Genomic DNA, 24,850 nt, shown 5'->3' on the forward strand with positions numbered 1-24,850 from the left:
ATTTTATTATTATATATTTATCATTGCCCGGTGTTCTTCAAGCGCAGGACTAAGTAGCAGGACAGACAACCACATGTATAAATCAGTGTAGCAGGTCCATATTCAGCAACATTATTGTAAACGGTTCCAAACTGCATTGTCGTACTCATTTTATAATAGAATACCATGGTGGTGAACATCCTTACACCACTTCTCTCCGCGATGCATTCAGATTGATTGACAACAGACACTTCAGACAACAGTTGGAGTACAGAGGAGACCTAAGAAAGGAGCGGCTTGGAAACCACAACGTGGTTAGAAGTGAGTGACAAGGAAGGATGCTTATATATACAAAATTAGTCTTTCAGGATGTATATACGCTGGAAGGAGAGTACTGTACGGCTTCAGTCTTTCACTTGTGCTTTTTTATGTAATATCTGATGGAATTAGATTAGTTTAGTAATAATATTACTCGGAATCCTCAGGTTCTTCTGTCTATACTGTAGGTCCATTTGGGTAACAACCAAATTAAACAAAAAAAAAAAGATCTGCCATAATTTTCTTCTAGACTTTTTCTCATATGCGTATACACCGTGAGAATGAATGACGTAACGACAAATTTCAATTACAAATTCCATTTTATTTTTTTTCCATTCAGACTTTCCCACACTTGAGCTAATGAAAAGATTGTCACTGAATGAGTAGAAAAAGGTGAGCTGGACCGGCAAGCCAGTAGATATAGTCTTGATTAAGAAAGATGAGGAATGTAGGTTCAGCTCACAAACAGATCACAAAGTACAAACAAATCTTTATGCAATACGGACTCACGAAACAATACAGTTCTTTTTTCACAAATAGGTTCACAGAATTCTGCACAGCAATCTTGTAGAAAAAGGTAAAGACTATGCAACGACATTATTCGTTATTAGTTTACATTATTACTTTAGATCTGTCTGGGGGTCAACAGACACTTCTTACAAACAGTTTTATCATAATGATTTGGTACTACAACTAATAGTAACCAAGGAAGAATGGTGGAGAATCACTAGACTGCTAAGAAGGAGGAATCTGAGTCTACTTACATTATAAGAAAATAGAAAATGTAGATCTCTCCTGTTACACTTGAAAATTTCTGCATATTTTTAAATGCGGTCTATGTTTTTCTGGATATTAACATATTCACATAGAAATGAAAAGAAACATTTACAGGAGATGTAACATCAGCTCCACTGAAAGAACATGATATCCAAAGACCAATGTCATATCTGATCACCAACAAGAATATTTAGTTTATTATTTGAGCCAATGTTATAGATAAAAGTAACATAGCAGCATTCTTATAGAGACGCCAGTTTTATGCAGGAGCTGTGTCCAGTATTGCCCCACTTAAGTATATGTAGCAGAGTTTCAATACCAGAGACAAGCCACGGACAGAAATAGCGCTATATCTGGAAGAAAGCAGCCATTTTTACTAAACTCATTCAACCGATTTACCTGTATAGAGCTAAACCTTAATCCCACTATATAATTACTTTTTCATACTAGTCATTATACTATCTTCCATTTATTTTAGTTCCCCCTTCAAGCTGAAACTATTTAAACATGTAGTCCAGAATTAGATAAACATGACCATTTTCACTTAAGAACAGAATCATTTGTCTACAGGTTGTGTATGGTATTTCAACAGACGGGAGGGGTGAGGTTTTGGAAGAAAGCAGCCTTGCTTCTCTAATCCTGGACAACACTTTAAGGAGAATCCTATGGGTAATCTATTATTTAAAGTGTTCCAAGTATCGAGATGGAATTTAATTCTTCATAGCATTATACAATTAATTAACCACAAATTGCCATTATTCCCCTGACCATGAAATCTTCAGTGCTGTAATAGTACAATCAGTAGGAAAAAAAAAGGAAAACAAGAAAAACGTACTGCATGATGGCATAAAATGAATGAAAGATGCAGATTAAAATGTCTCAAAGGAAGTATTCCTCAACCACTCTAATAAAATCAAGATCGTGAAAAGCTAGTCATTGAGAGAGACCTGGCCTAAATAATCCAGCCACCAAGTTAAGTTTACTCTCCAGATACACAGATGAAAATAAATGTCTCCTTAGGACTAAAAAATATATATTTATTTATATATATATTTTACTACATAACTCAGCAGCCTTTATACTTCTGCAAGTTTCTCATCCCACAAAAAAAGGTAAAGCAAGGTCTACAAAAATAGCAATTAATTCTAAAAATAGTTGCCGATTTCAGTTTTGATAAATTACATTCAGATGTAATATAGCCATTTCTAAGGACCTATGCAGAGGCAGATGGCTTCTACCTCCAGACAGAAGTTAGAATTTCAGTGCATCAGTAATGTATCCACAGCTTGCTTGGTATCAATATCTTGTCTGATATTCGTGGTGCCAGCGGTTAAAATCGTTGTAGAAAAGCACAATGCTTCCTGATGCCATGCCAGTCATTATACACCTGAAAGTGATGAAAACATACCGTCAATCATATGCATTATACATAACGTATATACATTTGTGTGTACAGTATGTATCTGTATTTAACAATACATAAACAAATCTATATTTAAATTAAAAATTACTCGCTTTCAAAATTATTATGAAGTCGCCTCATTAACTAGCTGCTATCAGCAATTTATCTGACTTTCTGAATGTGCCTTTGAGAAATACAGGTTATACAATTTTGCTAAAACTTACAGAATAGGCTGGGCTGTGCGTACTAGAGCTTTATTCTGATAAGTTATATAGGCTGAGGATGAAGGCGACTATAAAATATCAAGTTACAGTCTGATTATTTATGATGTCATTTTTCATAAAATCTCTTCTATGTGCAAAATTGAGGCCTGAACGTTATTCTTAACAGTGGACATCAATGGTAATTAGAGTGAATCACTCACCTTTGGTCATAGGACATGGCCATGGATCGGATGCCAGCATCACAGCCTGGGTAGGCAAAGAGATGTTTCAAGTCACATACTTGCCAAATCATGACAACTCCGCTGTCTCCTCCTATTAGCAGGTACTGTCCATCTCGGCTCATCAGTATTGCCTAAAAGGTCCAACACACAACAAGCTTTAAGCACAATTCCCGATTTATGCAATTTACCCAATATGAAAAAGAGCCTTCATTGCCACATTTATATTTCTTGTGATCTCTTACTACTAGGCATTTTGGGAAACAATGAGAAATATGAAAATCATGGTATGTCCCACAATTTAAACTTGTGATTATCTACAGGAGAGATGATAAATCGCTGATCACTGTTTGTCCTAAAGCTAGGACCCCCATCAATCTCAGGAACAGGGGTCCCAAGTCTATTTAAATAAGATGGTTGTAACATATGCATGGGGCAGCTTCATTCAAAGTCTATAGGACACCAGACATTGCCGAGTAGAGCGCTTGTCATTTCTTTCAATCCCATTAACAAATGAAGCCGTTGCATGCATGCACTTCCACTATTCAAATGAAACAGGGAGCACAAGATCCCCATTCTTGTGGTCTTGGGACAATCCACTTACAATAATGGGGGCAAAAAGGCATTTCCCCCTTTTTCCATATTCAATCCAAAAAACACCACTTTAACTTAACAAAAAAAAAAAAAAAAAAAAAACACACCTGCAGTAAAACTGTGCACTTTATGTCTGAGGTTAAGGACACAACACTGTCTGAATAGTTCCATTAAACGGATTTTCAGTAAATGTATAAACTGATTGAAAAAAAATAATTTCTAAGAAAATTAAACAATGTTAGCATGTGAGATAAAGGGGTTGTCCAAGCATCTAATATTGATTGCCTACCCTTAAAATAGATCATCAAAATTGAATCGGTGGGCATCTGACACCTAGCACCCCCACTGATCAGCTGTAATTAGCTATAGCGCAGTTTGGATGTGAACACAGAGCAGAGCTGGATAGCACAGCTCCATTCGATGTGTAGGCGCTACTACCATAGTGTGCAATGGTCGCCGCTGCAGTACCTGGCAGTGGCCTTACACACTGAACACAGCTCAGCTGTGCAGCTCTTACATCCGGCTGTCTGCTGGACAACCCCTTTAAGTAAGCTAAAAAGTAAGGTATTTCATGCAGGTGAGGAAACCGAACTGCAGAAGGGTCAGCCTCAAAGAGGGAACAAAATAAATATTTATCAACTTTTCATAGAATGAGATTTAACTTCATATTTCAGTATCTAGCAATGGGACGGTGGTGATATTGTGGTTAGTTTTATGACTGCTTTATGCGTCTCCTGATGATTTCTGGAATACATTATCATATTTGGTCTCCTTTCAATACTATAGCAGTACACACTGCCATCATAAACTGTTCTACAAAATTTACAACTCATGCAACTTTTCATCCTTCATGATAGAATTCTTTCTGAACAATTGCAGTCTGTGCTGCGCGTACAGATGTGTAAGAGCTGTATCCCCATACAGACACATTGCCATAGATTATTACATAAGCTAAATCAATAATCATTCTGATCCCTTGTTTGCTCGGCTGCGATCTCCTGAGGCTATTTTTGAATTGCAATTATTACCATGACAAATAATTATTTGCTACACTTAGAAAATTCATCTGAAGAAAATCCATTAACCTTCCAGTCACGGTTCAATGGTTTTTTATATTCTAAGCGTTTTATGAGAGAAGTTCTATAGTAAGAGGCAAATTAAAGCCATTAATCTTTAACCCTTCTATAACCTAAGAAAATGATTCTCCCAATGTCTTTATTAAATTACTGCCATCTATTCAGATTATCTCATTTGTGGATGTCTTAGGGGTTCACAATCTTCCTACTTGGAAGGCAGAGTGTTCTGGACTATAATTTTCTCCTGCCAATTTCTAATAGGAAAATAAACTTTGTATTGAATTTTACATTAAAAAGTATAGGGTGTTGTGCTGAATGGCTTAAGGGTCTACGGGTAATTGCCTGATTGTATGACTGACTGACATTTTTATTCCATATATGCTGCAGCAAAATCTGAACCATAAAAATACTAACACGTTGCTATGCATTGTTTTAAGGCCTGAATTCTAGGTATCAAAAAAAGATCACTCAGCTAGACTATAGCATAAGTGGTCATGTTGAGTAGCAAAAACACTAAAACAGCTGTCTGCAAATGGAGGTCTTTTACTTTTGGAGATTTTGGTTAGGCTTTCTATCCTAATACATGTGGCATGGCTCTTTAAAGGGTGAATATTGACTTAGAGGGTTGCTACCTCCAATTGGTGGCACTAGACACCTTGTTCCCTTCCTCTATGGAGAGGCTATTTGCATAGCAGGTCAGGATAAAAAAATGTAAAATAATGAGTAGAAAGGCAAGCTGGATATCACGAGTGTTACCTATCCCATATCACACTTTTATTTAAAAGGGTTGTCTATTACAAATTTTAAAAAGGGCCCGATCCACTGATGCTCTACTCCCTTAATTTTGTAGCTAGATGGACATGTAACCACTGCACGGGCAGATCAGTAAGGTGAGAATACTTTTGTTTAAGCATTCTGGCTTATTTTAAGGCCACATGCACACGTTCAGTATTTTGCATCAGTACTTGTAAGCCAAAATGGGTGATAAACACAGAAGTGGTGACGGGTTTCTATTATACTTTTCCTCTGATTGTTCCACTCCTGATTTTGGCTTACAAATACTGATGTGAAATACTGACCAAATACCGAACGTATGAACGTGGCCTTAAAAAAATGATGAGTGGGAAACCCTTTAAGCATATAATTAATGTGGACAAATGAACAACTTTATTGCATATCAGATTTGCATATATCTAAGGCTCTGATACTTCATCTCAAAATAATGACAACAGACTTCCCTGTAAAACCGGATCTAGTGCCTTTGGCAACCATTGTATGACGGACCCAGAACAGCATTTTGGCTCCTATTAAAACTCAATTTCATGATGCAGATGTCAACAGGGTCTAAGAAATGACCCATAAGGAAGATTATAAAAACAGAATGAGAAAATAACTATAAATCCATGGTCCATACATTTTTTCAACGCAGAAAATCGGCATCAGTACAAACATGATTTCATGAAAACTCACGACCTCTGACTGATTAAGGATGCTGTTGAACTGTTTTTTTTCTTATAGATTTCAATAGGGAGACTTAAAAAATAGAGTTTTTGAATGAAGAATCCCAGGGTTTCTGCACACAAAAAATGCATAAAAAAAGAAAGAGCAAAAAAAAAAGCAGAAAAACATAATAATTAGAGCAGATTGCTATAGTATATTATGGTGCAGACATCTATAAAAAAAAAAATACACGGCAGGAAAATGCAGCATATTTGCATATGGTATGATATAAAATGATAAATACTGAAGACCACCTCCTCAAAAGCCAAATCAAATCAAGAAAGTTCACAACAAAACAGAAATAATTGACGTATTCCGAAAATGTAGGATAATGTGTCATCTGCAGAGTGGAAAGAACAAAAGAATACAACGCATGCTGCACTATTTCTAAATGGATCCATTATATACTAGAGATGTATAATGCTTTGCTTTTCCCACTGTATAAATTAACCATGTAATTAAAAAATTATAATGTATTCACCTTGTAATAAAGTATGCATAAATCATTATCGTTTTGTAAAACTGACTTTTGTCTTTGGCGGAGAAATACAGCCGTGTAATGTAGAACATAGACTTATTTCCCATATCTGCTTTTCCATAGACATGACATATAGATGCTATAAGACTAACCTTTTCAAGTTAAGAAAACATATGATATGTAAAGCTGATGAGTCAGAAAATCTTAATGTGGACTGTCTAGCATCAAGTGACAAGGGGGAGTAAAGGAGGAAAAGATAAGAATAAAGGGAAGAAGTAAATATGATCACAGGCTTTGTATAGGGAGTTAGTCAAATCTAACAGCAAAAAAGATAAGAAATATGGCAAAGATTTCACAAAGAACAAGCTTTTACAGAAAAGAAAAATACAGGGAAAATACTTGGGAAAATGTATTTAAAGGCTGAAGAGCTAAATCTGCCCAAACTGCTAAAAAATATTAAATCACCTTAAAGAAAAAAACTGAAAAACAAAAACTGTTAAAAAAACCCCCAAATCAACGAAATGTAGATCTTTTGGAAGTCTGCCTCTAAAGTGAATGGCGAGCTGGATTGTCTCAATCATATGCTTTGATGTTTGGCTACAAAAGAATGCATCATATGAGGACATATAATTCTACAGTGGGGAAAACAAGTATTTGATACACTGCCGATTTTGCAAGTTTTCCCACCTACAAAGGATGGAGAGGTCTGTAATTTTTATCGTAGGTACACTTCAGCTGTGGGAGAAAAAAATCTTAAAAAAAAAAAAAAAATCCAGAAAATCACATTTTATGATTTTTACATAATTAATTAGCATTTTATTGCATGAAATAAGTATTTGATACAATAGAAAAACAGTACCTAATATTTGGTACTGAAACATTTGCTTCAAATTACAGAGGTCAGACGTTTCTTGTAGTTCTTGACCAAGTTTGCACACACTGTAGCAGGGATTTTGGCCCACTCCTCCATACAGATCTTCTCCAGATCTTTCAGGTTTCGGGGCTGTCACTGGGCAACATTAAGTTTCAGCTCCCTCCAAAGATTTCCTATTAGGTTCAGGTCTGGAGCCTGGCTAGGCCAATCCAGAACCTTGAAATGCTTCTTACGAAGCCACTCCTTAGTTGCCCTGGCTGTGTTTTTTGCGTCATTGTCATGCTGGAAGCCCAGCCATGGCCCATTTTCAATGCTCTAACTGAGGGAAGGAGGTCGTTGCCCAAAATCTCGAGATACATGATCCCATCCATCCTCCTTTCAATACGGTGCAATCATCCTGTCCCCTTTGCAGAAAATCAACCCAAAGTTTGATGTTTCCCCCACCATGTTTCACGGTTGGGGCGGTGTTCTTGGGGTTGTACTCATCCTTCTTCCTCCAAACATTGCGAGGGCAGTTAATACCAAAAAGTTCTATTTTGGTCTCATTTCACCACATGACCTTCTCCCATGCCTCCTCTGGATTATCCAGATGGTCATTGTCAAACTTCAAACGGGTCTGGACATGTGCTGGGGTGAGCAGGTCTTCAATTTTGTCCCTGGTGTCCTTAGCTCTTTGGTCTTGGCCATGGTGGAGAGGTTGGAGTGTGATTGTCTGTGGACAGGTATCTTTTATACAGGTAACGAGTTCAAACAAGTGCAATTAATACAGGTAATGAGTGCAGAGCAGAAGGGCTTCATAAAGAAAATCTAACAGGTCTGTGAAAGCCAGAATTCTTTCTAGTTGGTAGGTTATCAAATAAGTATTTCATGCAATAAAATGCAATTTAATTATTTAAAAATCATACAATGTAATTTTCTGTTTTTTTTTTGTTTTTAGATTCTGTGTCTCACAGCTGAAGTGTACCTATGATAAAAATTACAGACCTCTCCATTCTTTGTAGGTGTGAAAACTTGCAAAATCGTCAGTGTAGCAAATACTTACACACGTGGTCAAAATTATTGGTACCCCTCGTTTAATGAAAGGAAAACCCACAATGGTCACAGAAATAACTTGAATCTGACAAAAGTAATAAATTAAAAATCTATGAAAATGAACAAATGAAAGTCAGTCATTGCTTTTCAACCCTGCTTCCACAGAATTTAAAAAAAAATTAAACTCATGAAATAGGCCTGGACAGAAATGATGGTTCTTCTTAACTTAATATTTTGTTGAACAACCTTTTGAGGCAATCCCTGCAATCAAACGATTCCTGTAACTGTCAATGAGACTTCTGCACCTCTTGACAGGTATTTTGACCCACTCTTCATGAGCAAACTGCTCCAGTTGTCTCGTCTTTGAAGGTTGCCTTTTCCAGACAGCATGTTTCAGCTCTTTCCAAAGATGCTCAATAGGATTTAGGTCAGAGTTCATAGAAGGCCTCTTCAGAAGAGTCCAATGTTTTCTTCTTAGCCATTCTTCGGTGTTTTTAGCTGTATGTTTTGGGTCATCATCCTGTTGCAAGACCCATGACCTGCGACTGAGACCACTGGGCAGCACGTTTTTCTCTAGAATCCCTTGATAGTCTTGAGATTTCACTGTACCATGCACAGATTCCAGACACCATGTGCCAGATGCAGCAAAGCAGCCCCAGAACATAACAGAGCCTCCTCCACGTTTCACAGTAGGGACAGTGTTCTTTTCTTGTAATGCTTCATTTTTCCATCTGTGAACATAGAGCTGATGCGCCTTGCCAAAAACTTCCATTTTTGTCTCATCTGTCCATAGGACATTCTCCCAGAAGCTTTGAGGCTTGTTAACATGTAGTTTGGCAAATTCCAGTCTGGCTGCTTTAGGACTTTTTTTCAACAATGGTGTTCTCCTTGGTCGTCTCCCATGAAGTCCACTTTGGATCAAACAATAACGGATGGTGCGATCTGACACTGATGTTCCTTGAGCTTGAAGTTCACCTTTAATCTCTTTAGAAGTTATCCTGGGCTCTTTTGTTACCATTTGTATTATAAGTCTCTTTCATTTGTCATCAATTTTCCTCCTGTGGCCACGTCCAGGGAGGTTGGCTACAGTCCCATGGATCTTAAATTTCTGAATAATATGTGCAACTGTAGTCACAAGAACATCAAGCTACTTGGAGATGGTCTTATAACCTTTACTATGCTTGTCTATAATTTTCTTTCTAATCTCCTAAAACAACTCTTTCCTTTGCTTCCTCTGGTCCATGTTGAGTGTAGTGCACACCATGTCACCAAACAGCACAGTGAGTATCTGTAGCCCTATATACAAGCCCATTGACGGATTACAAGATTGCAGACACCTTTGAGGCTAATTAGTGGACATGACTTGATTTAACATGTCCCTTTTGTCACATTATTTTCAGGGGTACCACCATTTCTGTCCAGGCCTATTTCATGAGTTTAATGTTTTTAAAAATTATGTGGAAGCAGGGTTGAAAAGCAATGACTGACTTTCATTTGTTCATTTTCATGGATTTTTAATTTATTATTACTTCTGTCAGATTCAAGTTATTTCTGTGACCACTGTGGGTTTTTCTTTCATTAAAGGAGGGGTACCAACAATTTTGACCACGTGTGTATTTTCCCCACTATATGTATTGAGTCTCTAAGGGAGGCACATCCTGAAGCCAGTAAAATAAAAAACATCTACTCTGTTGGTTAACGGAGATACCCAAACGTCAGGGACATAGGCTATCCCAGCAATATGCAGTCACTTTCAGTGAAGGTAAACTTCTTTGAGGTTCTGCATTACTCTAAGTTATGGAGAATAATTACATTACTTGTTTTCTGGCAAAGCACAGAATTTCAGCATTCAATAGGAGTCAACTAAAGCAGCGCCTAAAAGGTCACCAAGAAACAATGTGAAAGTGGAAATCCCATTAAAATGTGAGTAAAGGACAGCCAGATGTAATTTACATGGACTCTCTACTTTCAGGTGGCTTGATCTCATTTGATAAATTTGATAAATATTGTAATAAATAATCAATCTGCAAATAATTTGAATTATATATCATGTCTTTCCCCAAAAATCACTCTACTGGGTGTATCCATTCTGTCTAACCTGCAGTCAATTAGCTCTTCTAAATAGTAATCTGTCTCCAACAGCAGAGGCGTGACCAGATTTCAGGTAGTGGGAGAAGGGAATTTAGATTGTGAACCCCAATGGGGATAGTGATGGTGTCTGTAAAGCACTGTGGAATTAATGGCACTATATAAGTGAATAAAACAAATGAATAAATTACCAAAGTGAACTTGGAATTTCAGTCGTTAAACAATGGCAAGAACATTGCATGCTGGGAAGTGAGGCAAAAGTTCCAGCACCTAGAGTTGAACCCAAACAAACAGGAGCCATACTTGGTGGTTTGATAAAAAAAGGTTGTTCTCCTTCAGAAAATCTTCATTCCCCAACGCAATTTGGTACAGAAAAAAAACCGAAACCGTGCTATACTCACTGTTCCCAGGTTCACCAGTGAGTCTGCGCCGAAGCTTCTGGTGTCACAAAAACAGCACAGCAGACAATCAGGGAGCTCATCCGCTCTGGCAGTGTAGACAGAATGCCCCGCTCACAGCCACTGTGCTCACTGGCTGCCGCGCTGTTGATATGATGTCAGCGCCACACCCATTGCCAGATACTGGGAGCAGCAGCGAACACTCACCACTGGACCTGGGTATAACGTAGTTTGTATTTTTTATAGCAAACTGTGTTGAAGGATGAAAATTTTATGAAAGTGGTCAATTCCTTTAGATGGCTTACAAACATGAATGATAACGAATATAGCAATTAGCTTCACATTAATGCATTTATCTGGTTTCTTCTTCTAATGCATGCTTCAGTAGCCAGCACACACAGTCCACCGCCCTGACAGTACAATATTTCCTAGGGCCGGCACTTGGAGAACACAGGACAAATAGCGTCACTTGTATCGCCCAACTACATTGTAGCCATAAGCGTCTATTATTTACTTAAACACAAACAAAGAAATCCCTTCTATCCAGCAGATTATGGCTTGTAGGCAGCTACTGTGCCCTTTCCAATCTCCAGACAAAGCAAATAATTGGATCCCTTGGGTTGTGAGAGCTAGTGTCTTTGCCTCAGGTAACAGCTCGGTTTAAGGAGTGGATTTCCTTTCCATCCAAGTTATTCATTTTGACGTCTAAACATTGCATGGTAGATGTGCTTTGACGTGCAGTTGGCCGGGGCTCTGCTCAGCAATGCAGCATTTAAAACAAAAACAGGTGTATACCGTTGATTAGACTGCGAGTGTCCCCAGGCTGTCTGGGGGTCTCTTGGTAGTTTTCATTAGCAGCCTACAAGAAAGTAAATTAGAATTCTGTCCTGCGTCTGATGATTGTAAATTGTTACTTTTGTCGACATCCTGTGGGCTTGGGCTTACCATGACACATGAAACACAACCTGCTTAACTCCCCTCATTCAGTCAATGGCAGTCGGACTTGACCTTAGGTTTCCTTGGCTTCACCTCTGGCACCCTCCCCCCTTCCTATTACTTGAGAAGCAAGCAGTGAAAACATCAGTCTGCCACATCCATGGGCAGGTATTACACATGAGGGGGGAGCTGGACTTTAATCACACAGTTGCCACTTGCCTGCCAGCATGATAGAGTGCAGAAGCAGATGAGGAAAAGGGGCTGTGGATTGTTTAACTCCAAAACCCAACAGGGACTGCTTTGAAAATAAAGGAAGAGGGGGAAAAAACATGTGGCTGCAGTACACATGTGTTTGCCTGGACTGCGGACTTCCCCAGCCTCAGGCAACAAACTCTAGCTCCCAGCACACAGGGAAACACAGCAGAAACTGTTTTAGCTGGCAAGGGATTTCAAGATATTTCACAGATTTATTAGCTTGGCTGACAACATAATCACAACTGAAAGTGACAGATTATGAACATTATTATTGGAAAGGGGAAGAAAACAACAGTGGACCCTACAAAACTGCAAAAGGGGACGGAAAACATCTCATCACAGTATATAAGGTCCTGCAAAGGGTTTGTTTCTGATCAGTCTATCTAGTTAGCATCCACAAAACCTGGTATAAAATATGTAATGTCTCATACAAATATCTTTACAGGCACAAGACCTGAAAATGCTGCTGCCTTAGATGCAACGTACAGCTGTAAGTCCAAGAGGTGCCAGGATTTAGCCCCATTTCAGAAAAAAAGCAATGGCACTATGGATTGTTTTTATATGACTTTTCTTTCTTAAAGGGAACCGGTCACCAGCTTTTTCCCATATAAAGTAGGACTAGCACTAGTAGGCCTTATGTGCCAGCATTCTCGAATAATGTCTGTATGTTCCCAATGAGCTCTCCATAAAATAAAAAAGCGCTTTTATTCTACTCCTCTACAGTGGGTCTGGTCTGATGGGCATTGCAGTTCTTGATCCGGCGCCTCTTCTCTTCTTGCTTCGTGTGGATGACACATTCTACGTTATCCACACAGTGTCCTCACCATCGTGCTACTGCGCAGGCGGACTTCTCTCTGCCCTGCTGAGAGCAGAGGAAAGTACTGTGGTGCGCATGCGTCGGCGCTCTTTTGCTCTTCCCTGCACACTACAGTACTTTGCTCTACCCTCGGCAGGGCAGAGAGAAGTGCACCTGCGTAAGAACGCGATGCCCAGGACACTGTGTGGATAATGTAGAATGAGTCATCCACAGGAAGCAAGAAGGAGGCGCCGGATCAAGAATAGCGACGCCCATCAGACAGGACCACACTGTAGAGGAGTATAATAAAAGCTATTTTTTGTGCTATGCAGAGCACATTGGGAACCTATGTACACAGCAATCTAGAATGCTATATATGAGGGCTTACAAGTTAACTTTAAAGGGAATCTGGCTTTTGCCACCTAATCAGAGTAGCATAATGAGACAGAACCCCTGATTCCAGTGATGTATCACTTGATGGGCTGGTTGCTGTAGTTATGATGAAGTCACTGTAAGCAGGAGATTATCATTAGAGGACTAGTACACCTGCTGCCAGGTAGTCAAACATATTCATGAGCTCTATATAACCCTGACCCCACCACTGATTGGCTGCTTTCTGTATAATCTGCACATGGGCAAAAATCTGCCCATCAGTGGTGTAGGCCGGGTTATACCGAGCGCAGCATTCAGAGAACTGGAAAATCTGCAGTAAAGAAAACAGTGATCGAATAAAAACTACCTCAAGCAGCCCTGTAAGTGACACATTGCTGGAATCAGGGTCTCTGCCTTTACAACATGCTGCTCTCAGATGAGATAGCAAAAACCTGGTGAGTTTCCCCTTAAAGCCCTAATGGCATGTAGTATATAAGCCATTACACCAAGGAAGAGATTAATTAAGATGGTCTAAAACTAAAATTTAACTGAAATAAAATGAACCCACATCTCTTAATCAGTTTGGCACATTTTGGTCTGTTATAAAGCTAGAATTTGAAATTGCCATTTGTGCAGTTTCTGAGATGTTCAGGCTATGTTCACACATTGCATTTTTTTCAGCGGTTTTTTTTTCTGCAGCAAAACCTAACGCTCTTGCCAGGTAGGTTTGTTCAGGATTTTGCTTGTTTTTTTTCCTTGTCTTTTGCTGCGTATTTCAGGATCCCAAAGTTCAGCTTTGCTTCCACCACAGAAGCATGAACACAGGTCACCAATGCAAGACATATGTGAAACCATATTAACCAGAATTACAAATGTAACAGTGCGGGGAGGTGAATTGTTCAGGAATAGTTTAAGACATTGGCAGTGCATTGAGTTTGTAGGACACTATTTATTTTTACACTATGGTTGGCAATTGAATTGCTCAGAGATTGTTCAATTTCAATGTCTGTGGGCCACAAGTATTGTTCCATCTTACACCTAGCTCAGCCAATATTTACTGTGTACGCATTACTAATTTAATTAAACTGTTCTAATCCAAGCTGCAATCTCAGGTGACCAAGACAAGATGGTAAAATCACAAAAATAAATGAGTTTCACATACTGCTGCACTTGCTTTTTTTCAGTAAAAACGCAGCAAAACATGACAGCTATGTTCACACTAGGCGTTTTTTCACCACCCATTATTTCCAGTGGTGAAAACGCTGAAAAAATGATGAAAGAAGTGACATGCTCTATTCTGCAAAAAAACATGCAAAGCACAAAATACTGATCAAACAAAAACCAAGCTGTGTGCATGAGATTTCTTGAACCTCAGACTTTGCTGGTACTGTAAAACGCAGCGGAAAATTTGCATAAAAAATGCTGAAAAAATGCAATATGTGAACATAGCCTTAAAGGCTTTAAATGTAGAAAAAAAATTGACAATCTTTTGTTGACCATGCTGCCCCCTGCTTGCTAAACCTCTCCAGCTTTTCATGGACATTGACACTGTTTTGAAGCCAAAGAAGTGCTAAAAATTATTTTTTTCAGCAAAAAATAAATGTAGGTAACTTTATCAAGTGCTGAGCATGGGCAATAATGTCTTTCTACTTTCTCAGTGTACAATGTAGCCAAGGGACATCACAATGCTAAGTAACAGTGGGCCTGAGTTTGCATATGATTGACCCATTCCTTCGATGACCTGTTAGGCCAGGATTTTGTATGGCGCTCCAGAATATTTCTTACAAGGGCACATGAAGCTATTGATTAGACTACAGTAAAGGCTTGTGTAATTATTTACTCTTACAAATATTCATGAAAGAGGTTCCAGCCCTTGTGAGAAGAATCAATGACTGGTATTGAAACAATTTTCATCAATGACTGCTATTCTTCCTTGCTTATAGAAAGTAAAACCACTTTCTTTATATAGTTTCATCACCTTATCTTTCCACATTATCTTCAATAGTATTTTACAGGGTTAAAGTTAATCCTTCACCAGACATCACAATACAAGCTGCATACAATAAACAGATCTTGGACCTAATGAGACAGGTGTACTTGCTTTCAACTTCCATATAAAAATGTCTTAAGAATCCTTTGTGAAAGTTTTCTTGTCTAATACTAAAATTAACAGTTTAGGAATTCAGCTGTAGCTGGACTCACAAAATCCTTATTTTAATTTGAGGATTATATAGCTAGACTGACATGGATTACCAAAGTAAATATACCAAACTCATCAGGGCTAAATTTAAGGGTTCTTTACAGTCAGACTGTGGAATGCCCTACCACAAGGGGTAGTAATGGAAGACCAGAACAGCTTTCAAAAAAAGGGCTGGATGATTTCCTTCAATACACATAACATTCTGGGCTACAGCTAAATTAGACAAAATGTACAACTGGGGGAGGAAAGTTGAACTTGATGAACCTAGGTCTTTATTCAATTTACTACGTTACTATGTACTTCATAATACACTACCGTTCAAAAGTTTGGGGTCATTTAGTAATTTCATTATTTTTGAAAGAAAAGCACATTTTTTTTCAATGAAGCTAACATTAAATGAATCAGACATACACTCTATACATTGTTAATGTGGTAAATGACTATTCTAGCTGCAAACGTCTTGTTTTTATTGCAATATCTACATAGGTGTATAGAGGCCCATTTCCAACAACCACCACTCCAGTGTTTTAATGGCTCATTGTGTTTGCTAACTGTGTAAGAAGGCTAATGGATGTTTAGAAAACCCTAGAAAACCCTTGCACAAGTATGTTAGCCCAGCTGAAAACGGTTTGGCTGATTTGAGAAGCCCTAAAATTGACCTTCCTTTGAGCTAGTTGAGAATCAGGAGCATTACATTTGTTTGTTTTATGAAACTCTCAAAATGGCCAGAAAGAGAGAACTTTCATGTGAAACTCGACAGTCTATTCTTGTTCTTAGAAATGAAGGCTATTCCATGCGAGAAATTGCCAAGAAACAGACGATTTCCTACAACGGTGTGTACTAGTCCCTTCTGAGGAGAGCACAAACAGGCTCTAACCAGAGGAGAAAGAGAAGTGGGAGGCCCCGCTGCACAACTGAGCAAAAAGACAAGTACATTAGAGTCTCTAGTTTGAGAAATCGACGCCTCACAGCTCCTCAACTGGCAGCTTCATTAAATAGTACACGCGAAACGCCAGTGTCAAAGTCTATAGTGAAGAGGTGACTCCGGGATGCTGGACTTCAGGGCAAAGTGGCAAAGAAAAAGCCATATCTGAGACTGGCTAATAAAAGGAATAGATTAATATGGGCAAAAGAACACATACATTGGACAGAAGAAGATTAGAAAAAAGTTTTATGGACAGGCGAATGAAAGTTTAAGGTGTTTGGATCACACAGAAGAACATTTGTGAGATGCAGAACAACTGAAAAGTTGCTGGAAGAGTACCTGAGGCCATCTGTCAAGCATGGTGGAGGTAATGTGATGGTCTGGGGTTGCTTTGGTGCTGGTAAAGAGGGAAATTTGTACAAGGTAAATGGGATTTTGAATAAGGAAGGCTATCACTCCATTTTGCAACGCCATGCCATACCCTGTGGACAGCGCTTGATTGGAGCCAATTTCACCCTACAACAGGACAATGACCCAAAGCACACCTCCAAATTATGCATGAACTATTTAGGGTATGTGCACACGATGCAGAAATGCTCAGGATTTTTTCCTGAGCGTTTCTGCATCTCTCTGGCAGGAAAAAACGCATGCGGATTGTACATGCGGTTTCCTGCCAGGGACATGCGGAAATGAAGCGGTCTTCACTTTCATTTCCGCATGCGGGTTGACAAGCGCTTCCCAAGCGATTTTAGCATCACTTGGAAAGTGCTTGTCAACTTCACACTATATAAATCCATGCAGCCGGCATGGATTTATATTGTGTGATGTCAAAAAATAAAAAATAAATATATACTTTACCCTCTGATGGCCCCCGGTGTCCTGCTTCGCTCGGTCCCGGCTGCCGGCAGTGAAGACTTTAGGACCTGCCGACGTCAGCGTCACGTGACCCATCACATGACACTGACGTCAGCGAAGGTCCTTCTTCATTCAACCGCGAAGTGCGGGGAATCAAGCAGGAGCGCTGCGCGGGCCGTCAGAAGGTGAGAATATATATATTTTTTATTTTATTCTTTTTTTTTTAATGGTACCTGGGTCTGGATGAGAGTCCTCTCATCCACACCCGGGTACCATCCGCACATTAGACCGCATGAAAAGCGCATCAACATATACAGTGATGCGGATTCCATGCGGTCTAATGCAAGTCAATGGCGGCAAAAGAGCAGCGTTTCCGCAAAATTAATTGACATGCTGCGGATTTTTGACCGCAGCGTTTACGCTGCGGAAAAATCCGCATCATGGGCACAGCACATGCGGATTTCAATTGGGGAACATTGCTGCCCTTCTACCATGCGTTTTTCATGCGTTTCCGCGGCGTTTACGCAATTGCAAAAACGCCGCGGAAAAGCATGAAAAACGCATCGTGTGAACTCAGCCTTAGGGAAGAAGCAGGCAGCTGATATTCTATCTGTAATGAAGTGGCCTGGGCAGTCACCAGATCTCAAACCCATTGAGCTGTTGTGGGAGCAGCTTGACCGTATGGTACGCAAAAAGTGCCCATCAAGCCAATTCAACTTATGGAGGGGCTTCAGTAAGCATGGGGTGAAATTTCTCAAGATTACCTCAGCAAATTAACAGCTAGAATGCCAAAGGTCTGCAATGCAGTAATTGCTGCAAAGGGAGCATTCTTTGACGAAAGCAAAGTTTGAAGGAGAAAATTATTCTTTCAAATAAAAATCATTATTTCTAACCTTGTCAGTGTCTGGACTAAATTTTCTATTCATTTTGCAACTCATTTGATAAATAAAAGTATGAGTTTTCATGGAAAACACAAAATTGTCTGGGTGACCCCAAACTTTTGAAGGGTAGTGTATATGGAGTGTGTATTGTGAAATCTAGCATATATACATACATACATATATACATATATACATATATATATATATATATATATATATATATATATATATATATATATATATACACTGCTCAAAAAAATAAAGGAAACACTTAAACAACAGAGTATAACTCCAAGTAAATGAAACTTCTGTGAAATCAAACTGTCCACTTAGGAAGCAACACTGATTGACAATCAATTTCACATGCTGTTGTGCAAATGGAATAGACAATAGATGGAAATTATTGGCAATTATCAAGACACCCTCAATAAGGCTGAGTTCACACGATGCGTTTTTCATGCGTTTCCGCAGCGTTTTTGCAGTTGCGGAAACGCCGCGGAAACGCATGAAAAACGCATGGTAGAAGGGCAGCAATGTTCCCCAATTGAAATCCGCATGTGCTGTGCCCATGATGCGGATTTTTCCGCAGCGTAAACGCTGCGGTCAAAAATCCGCAGCATGTCAATTAATTTTGCGGAAACGCTGCTCTTTTGCCGCCATGGACTTGCATTAGACCGCATGGAATCCGCATCACTGTATATGTTGATGCGCTTTTCATGCGGTCTAATGTGCGGATGGTACCTGGGTGTAGATGAGAGGACTCTCATCCAGACCCAGGTACCATTAAAAAAAAAAAAGAATAAAATAAAATATATATATATTCTCACCTTCTGACGGCCCGCGCAGCGCTCCTGCTTGATTCCCCGCACTTCGCGGTTGAATGAAGAAGGACCTTCGCTGACGTCAGAGTCATGTAACGGGTCACGTGACGCTGACGTCGGCAGGTCCTAAAGTCTTCACTGCCGGCAGCCGGGACCGAGCGAAGCAGGACACCGGGGGCCATCAGAGGGTAAAGTATATATTTGTTTTTTATTTTTTGACATTCACACACTATATAAATCCATGCCGGTTGCATGGATTTATATAGTGTGAAGTTGACGAGCACTTTCCAAGTGATGCTAAAATCGCTTGGGAAGCGCTTGTCAACCCGCATGCGGAAATGAAAGTGAAGACCGCTTCATTTACGCATGTCCCTGGCAGGAAACCGCATGTACAATCCGCATGCGTTTTTTCCTGCCAGAGAGATGCAGAAACGCTCAGGAAAAAATCCTGAGCATTTCTGCATCGTGTGCACATACCCTAAAGGAGTGGTTCTGCAGGTGGGGACCACAGACCACATCTCAGTACCAATGCTTTCTGGCTGATGTTTTGGTCACTTTTGAATATTGTTTGTGATTTCACACTCGTGGTAGCATGAGACTGACTCTACAACCCAAAGAAGTTGCTCAGGTAGTGCAGCTCATCCAGGATGGCACATCAATGCGAGCTGTGGCAAGAAGGTTTGCTGTGTCTGTCAGCATAGTGTCCAGAGGCTGGAGGCACACCCAGGAGACAAGACAGTACACCAGGAGACATGGAGGGGGCCGTAGGAGGGCAACAACCCAGCAGCAGGACCGCTACCTTCGCCTTTGTGCAAGGAGGAACAGGAGGAGCACTGCCAGAGCCCTGCAAAATGACCTCCAGCAGGCCACAAATGTGCATGTGTCTGCACAAACGGTTAGGAACCGACTCCATGAGGCTGGTATGAGGGCCCAACGTCCACAGATGGGGGTTGTGCTCACAGCCCAATACCGTGCAGGACGCTTGCCATTATCCACAGAACACCAGGATTGGCAGTCGCCACTGGCTCCCTGTGCTCTTCACAGATGAAAGCAGGTTCACACTGAGCACATGTGACAGACGTGACAGAGTCTGGAGACGCCGTGGAGAGCGATCTGCTGCCTGCAACATCCTTCAGCATGACCAGTTTGGCAGTGGGTCAGTAATGGTGTGGGATGGCATTTCTTTGGAGGGCCACACAGCACTCCATGTGCTCGCCAGAGGTAACCTGACTGCCATTAGGTACCGAGATGCGGTTGGCCCTGGGTTCCTCCTAATGCAGGACAATGCCAGACCTCATGTGGCTGGAGTGTGTCAGCAGTTCCTGCAAGATGAAGGCATTGAAGCTATGGACCGGCCCGCCCGTTCCTCAGACCAGAATCCGATTGAGCACATCTGGGACATCATGTCTCGCTCCATCCACCAACATCACGTTGCACCACAGACTGTCCAGGAGTTGGCGGATGCTTTAGTCCAGGTCTGGGAGGAGATCCCACAGGAGACCATCCGCAACCTCATCAGGAGCATGCCCAGGCGTAGTAGGGAGGTCATACAGGCATGTGGAGGCCACACACAATATGGAGCCTCATTCTGACTTGTTTTAAGGACATTACATCAAAGTTGGATCAGCCTGTAGTGTGTTTTTTCACTTTAATTTTGGGGGTGACTCCAAATCCAGGCCTCTATTGGTTAATAAACTTGATTTCCATTGATGATTTTTGTGTGATTTTGTTTTCAGCACATTCAACTTTGTACAGAACAAAGTATTCAATGAGAATATTTCATTCATTCAGATCTAGGATATGTTATTTGAGTGTTCCCTTTATTTTTATGAGCAGTGTGTGTGTGTATGTATATATATATATATATATATATATATATACACATGCACACACACACACACACACACATGTGTGGGAGAGTGGTCTGATACATACACTTGTTTGAGGTTATTTCGGGGACTGTTTCTTACCCGTGTATTGTCCGCAATTTCTTTTGTGGCTTGGAGCTTCCCATTCACACTGAATACACAGAAAAGCCCCTTCTCATAGTATATAACACAGTGTCCTTCTCTGGAGACCTGGATAAGTTTGGGTCGAATGCAATTTTCTGGGGCCTCCAGTGTCCTCAAAAGGTCTCCATTCATAGAATGTATCAAACAAGGACCTTCTAAAATACACAAATCGAAAAACACTATCACAGCCACATGGGATTTAAAAAAATACATGTAATGGTACTATGATCACACTCAAGTGCCTATAATGTAAATAAGCTTATAAATAAGCTTACACTTACCTTTGGAGCCACTTATCACCAGGCCAAGTTCTGCACAAACAGCAGCACAGGTAATCTCACAATCATGGCCAGTTAGGATTGCACGAGGAGTAGCAAACTCATCTACAAGAAAAAAACTAGCATGAGTGTATGGATTATAGAGATATACATTGTTTAATTATATTTTTGTACACTAAAGGGATGAACAATCAACCTGTATGTAAGGCTAGTTCAGATGAGACATGGATGGCTCTAAATACCTGGCCACATAGCGGATGGGTGTGAAAGATCGCTGCTATTTACATGCACTAGACTGGTCTGTAAATCGCACCAGAATAGAGCACGCTGTGATTTTTCTTTCTATGCGGACACCACTGCATAGATCAGTCTGTGAACTATTCGTCTGTGGACTATTGCCCACACAGACAGCAAACAAACTGAATATACTGAACTTTTCCTACAACTGGTCATAACCAAAACAGCTATCTCCCCCAAACACCCCTATACACGTTTGGATATGTTGGGCTTTCATGTTTATTTCCATTTCCTATATACCCAAAATCATAAAAAAAGAAATGAAGCAATAGTAATTGGTACTATCCAGATACAAAACTAGCTGTCCACATCACAAACTGACCCTTTTAATTATCTTCTTGATGGGTTGATGAGTGTAAGTGCACCGAGTATCACGAGTGCTCGAGTGAGATGTTCACGTCCCCGCGGCCGCATGTTTCCCTGCTGTTAGACAGCCACAAAACATACAGGGATTGCCCCGTGTTTTTCAGGCAATCCCTCCATGTTTTGTGGCTGTCTAACAGCTGCAATGCATGCGGGTGCGGGGACTGAACATGTCAATCAAGCACCCGCGATACTCTGCACAACCGAGCACCCTAGGCAAGGTCGAGTAGTAAGCACTTGCGCTTATCACTAGATGATACCATAATTTAGACAAGGAATATAACTTCTTTCAGTACAGTAAGGCAGCATTATGCTGGCACTGATTTTCAACATGCGTTGTATTCATTATTTTGACATAGCACTATTATTTGGCAAATGTTATGGCATTATAACCTATTAGTCTACTTGTTTCCAAAGAATGTCAGGTAGTGTAGCTGTATTTTCCATTTGGGTTTTAATAGACCTTGATTTGGCCTCTAACTAATTGTAGAATTGCCATTTACCCACAGAAGCAAAGAAAGAAATATTCTGTATTGGAAAAGAAATCCTAGGCCAGTCTTTTTCTCTTTTTACTACAATTTCAACAATGTTATCTACATTTTCTCTTCGCCATATGTAACATAATTAATTTCTAGCTCCTAACTGAATATATCATCTATATTAAACAATGAAGTAAATATCTAAAAATTAGGTATTATAATTTTAAGATTATAAGAATACAAATATCTGCAAACTTGGCTAAACAGTTTATCTTTAGAGAAAAAATTATGATGGTAGTTATATATGTATGTCTATGCATAATAGTTCGTTGTGTTTGTAGCAAGAAGTAACTTGCTTGTTAGTTTGGAGGGAGGAAAACACTATAATGAAAGAGGGAGAGAGAGGTAACAGTCGCCACAGACAGACAGCTTAGAAGTCCAATAATGCTTTGCACATGGGGTTTTTCTTTTCATGTACCAAAATCTGCAAGGAGAAAGGGGGAGGGGTGGGGGCCATTTTTTTCCCTTTAAATTATACCATTGGCATGTGAGTAGTTTGCGCAAGATCAAGAGGTTCTTTATCTTGACCTTACGAATGTGTGACAGTGTAATTGAAAAAGACAACTCTCTTATACACAAAAGAAAATGCAGACTATCGGCTTAAAGAAAAAGTGAGGTGTTTGTCACTCGTAAGCAGAAGTTTTGAAATACTCAGGAAGACAGACATGTACAACTTAACAAATTGAAAGGCAACGAGGCACAGCAAATAATAACCAGCATCATAAATCATACAGGATTTACCAAAAGATAAGCTGTGTGCATCACAGATCTATCAATTAAAAAAATCATATAAAGAAGCAAAGACATAAAAAGTGCCAATTTGTAATAGGTTATTCTTTTTTGAAAAGAAGAAATGCATTCTGGACCTCATCTTCACCCGCCTCTGTTTCCTATCTAACCTCTCCCTCTTTCTGACCACAACCTATTTACATTCTCTACCCTCTCCTCTCCAGGGCAAGAATCCCCACTCCACAAACTTGTACACCCTCGCAGAAATCTTAAACACCTCGATCTACACTCACTCTCTGAATCCCTCCTCCCTCTTACAGACATCAGTTCCTTACATGATGCGGATGTTGCTGAAGCTTTATATAAAAACAGCTGCAGCCCTCAATTCGGTCGCCCCCCATACACATACCAAAGCTCGCACAATCAACAGGCAACCCTGGCACACCAGCCTAACCAAAGAGCTGCATCGCACCTCCAGGGTTGCTGAGCGTAGATGGAAAAGGTCCCACTCCAATGAGCACTTCATCGCATTCAAACAGTCCCTCACTACTTTCAAGTCCACACTCACTGCTGCAAAACAAATATACTTCTCATCTCTCATATCCTCCGTGTCACACAACCCCAAACAATTATTCAACACCTTCAATTCTCTCCTCCGTCCCCCAGCGCCTCCTCCCTCTCCTCTCAGCCGAAGACTTTGCCTCATTCTTCAAGCAGAAGATAGACATCATCAGACAAAGCTTTTGCCTAAAGATCTCCCAGCCCCTCCTCACACCTACTCAATCCTCCTCCGCCAAAACCAGTTTCTCCACCATTACAGAAGATCAAGTTTCCTCTTTACTCTCCAAATCACACCTCACCACCTGTGAACTTGACCCAATCTGGTCCCACCTCATCCCTAACCTCACCACAGTCTTCATCCCAACCCTAACCCACCTTTTCAACCTGTCACTAACAACTGGTGTCTTCCCCACATGCTTCAAACATGCCTCGATCACACACATCCTCAAAAAGCCATCCCCTCAACCCATCCTCTCTGTTTAGCTATCGCCCCATATCACTCCTCCCCTATGCCTCAAAACTTGTGGAACAACATGTCCACTTTGAACTGTCCTCCCACCTCTCTTCCTGCTCTCTCTTTGACCGCCTCCAATCTGGCTTCTGGCTGCACCATTCTATTAAAACTGCCCTGACTAAAAAGTCACCAACGACAAACTAACCGCCAAATCCAAGCGACACTACTCTGTCCTCCTCCTCCTAGACCTGTCATCTGCCTTTGACACAGTAGACCATTCTCTCTTACTATAGATTCTCTCATCTCTTGGCAAAGACTTGGCCCTATCTTGGATCTCCTCATATTTAACAGACAAGACATTCAGTGTCTCCCACTCACACATCACCTCCTCATCTCGCCCCCTATCTGTCGGTGTCCCCCAAGGTTCAGACCTAGGACCCCTGCTCTTCTCCATCTACACCTTTGGCCTGGGACAACTCCGAGTCTCACAGCTTTCAGTACCACCTCTATGCTGACAACACACAGATCTACCTCTCTGGACACGATATCTCCTCCATACTAACCAAAATCCCAAAATGTCTGTCCGCTATCTCATCCTTCTTCTCTGGCAGATTTCTA

General features: G+C 40.4%; 1 protein-coding gene across 3 annotated transcripts in view; it reads right to left on the minus strand.

The window, feature by feature from the left end:
* Positions 1-613: 613 nt before the first annotated feature.
* LRBA (LPS responsive beige-like anchor protein) overlaps positions 614-24,850 on the minus strand; it is a 646,348-nt gene continuing 622,111 nt past the window's right edge. For 2 of the 3 annotated variants that reach the window (XM_073642520.1, XM_073642519.1), the window contains exons 53-56: positions 21,293-21,394; positions 20,970-21,166; positions 2,901-3,052; positions 615-2,461 (exon numbers count right to left, since the gene is read on the minus strand). In XM_073642520.1, coding sequence (XP_073498621.1) covers positions 2,371-2,461; positions 2,901-3,052; positions 20,970-21,166; positions 21,293-21,394 — 542 coding nt within the window. In that variant the 3' untranslated portion in view covers positions 615-2,370. Of the gene's footprint in view, positions 2,462-2,900; positions 3,053-20,969; positions 21,167-21,292; positions 21,395-24,850 lie in introns of all 3 variants that reach the window. The other variant, XM_073642521.1, reaches the window with a different exon arrangement.

This window comes from Phyllobates terribilis, unplaced genomic scaffold (genome assembly GCF_046119375.1).
Source record: "Phyllobates terribilis strain yellow unplaced genomic scaffold, ASM4611937v1 Scaffold_1__5_contigs__length_1240528914, whole genome shotgun sequence".
Lineage (NCBI taxonomy): Eukaryota > Metazoa > Chordata > Amphibia > Anura > Dendrobatidae > Phyllobates > Phyllobates terribilis.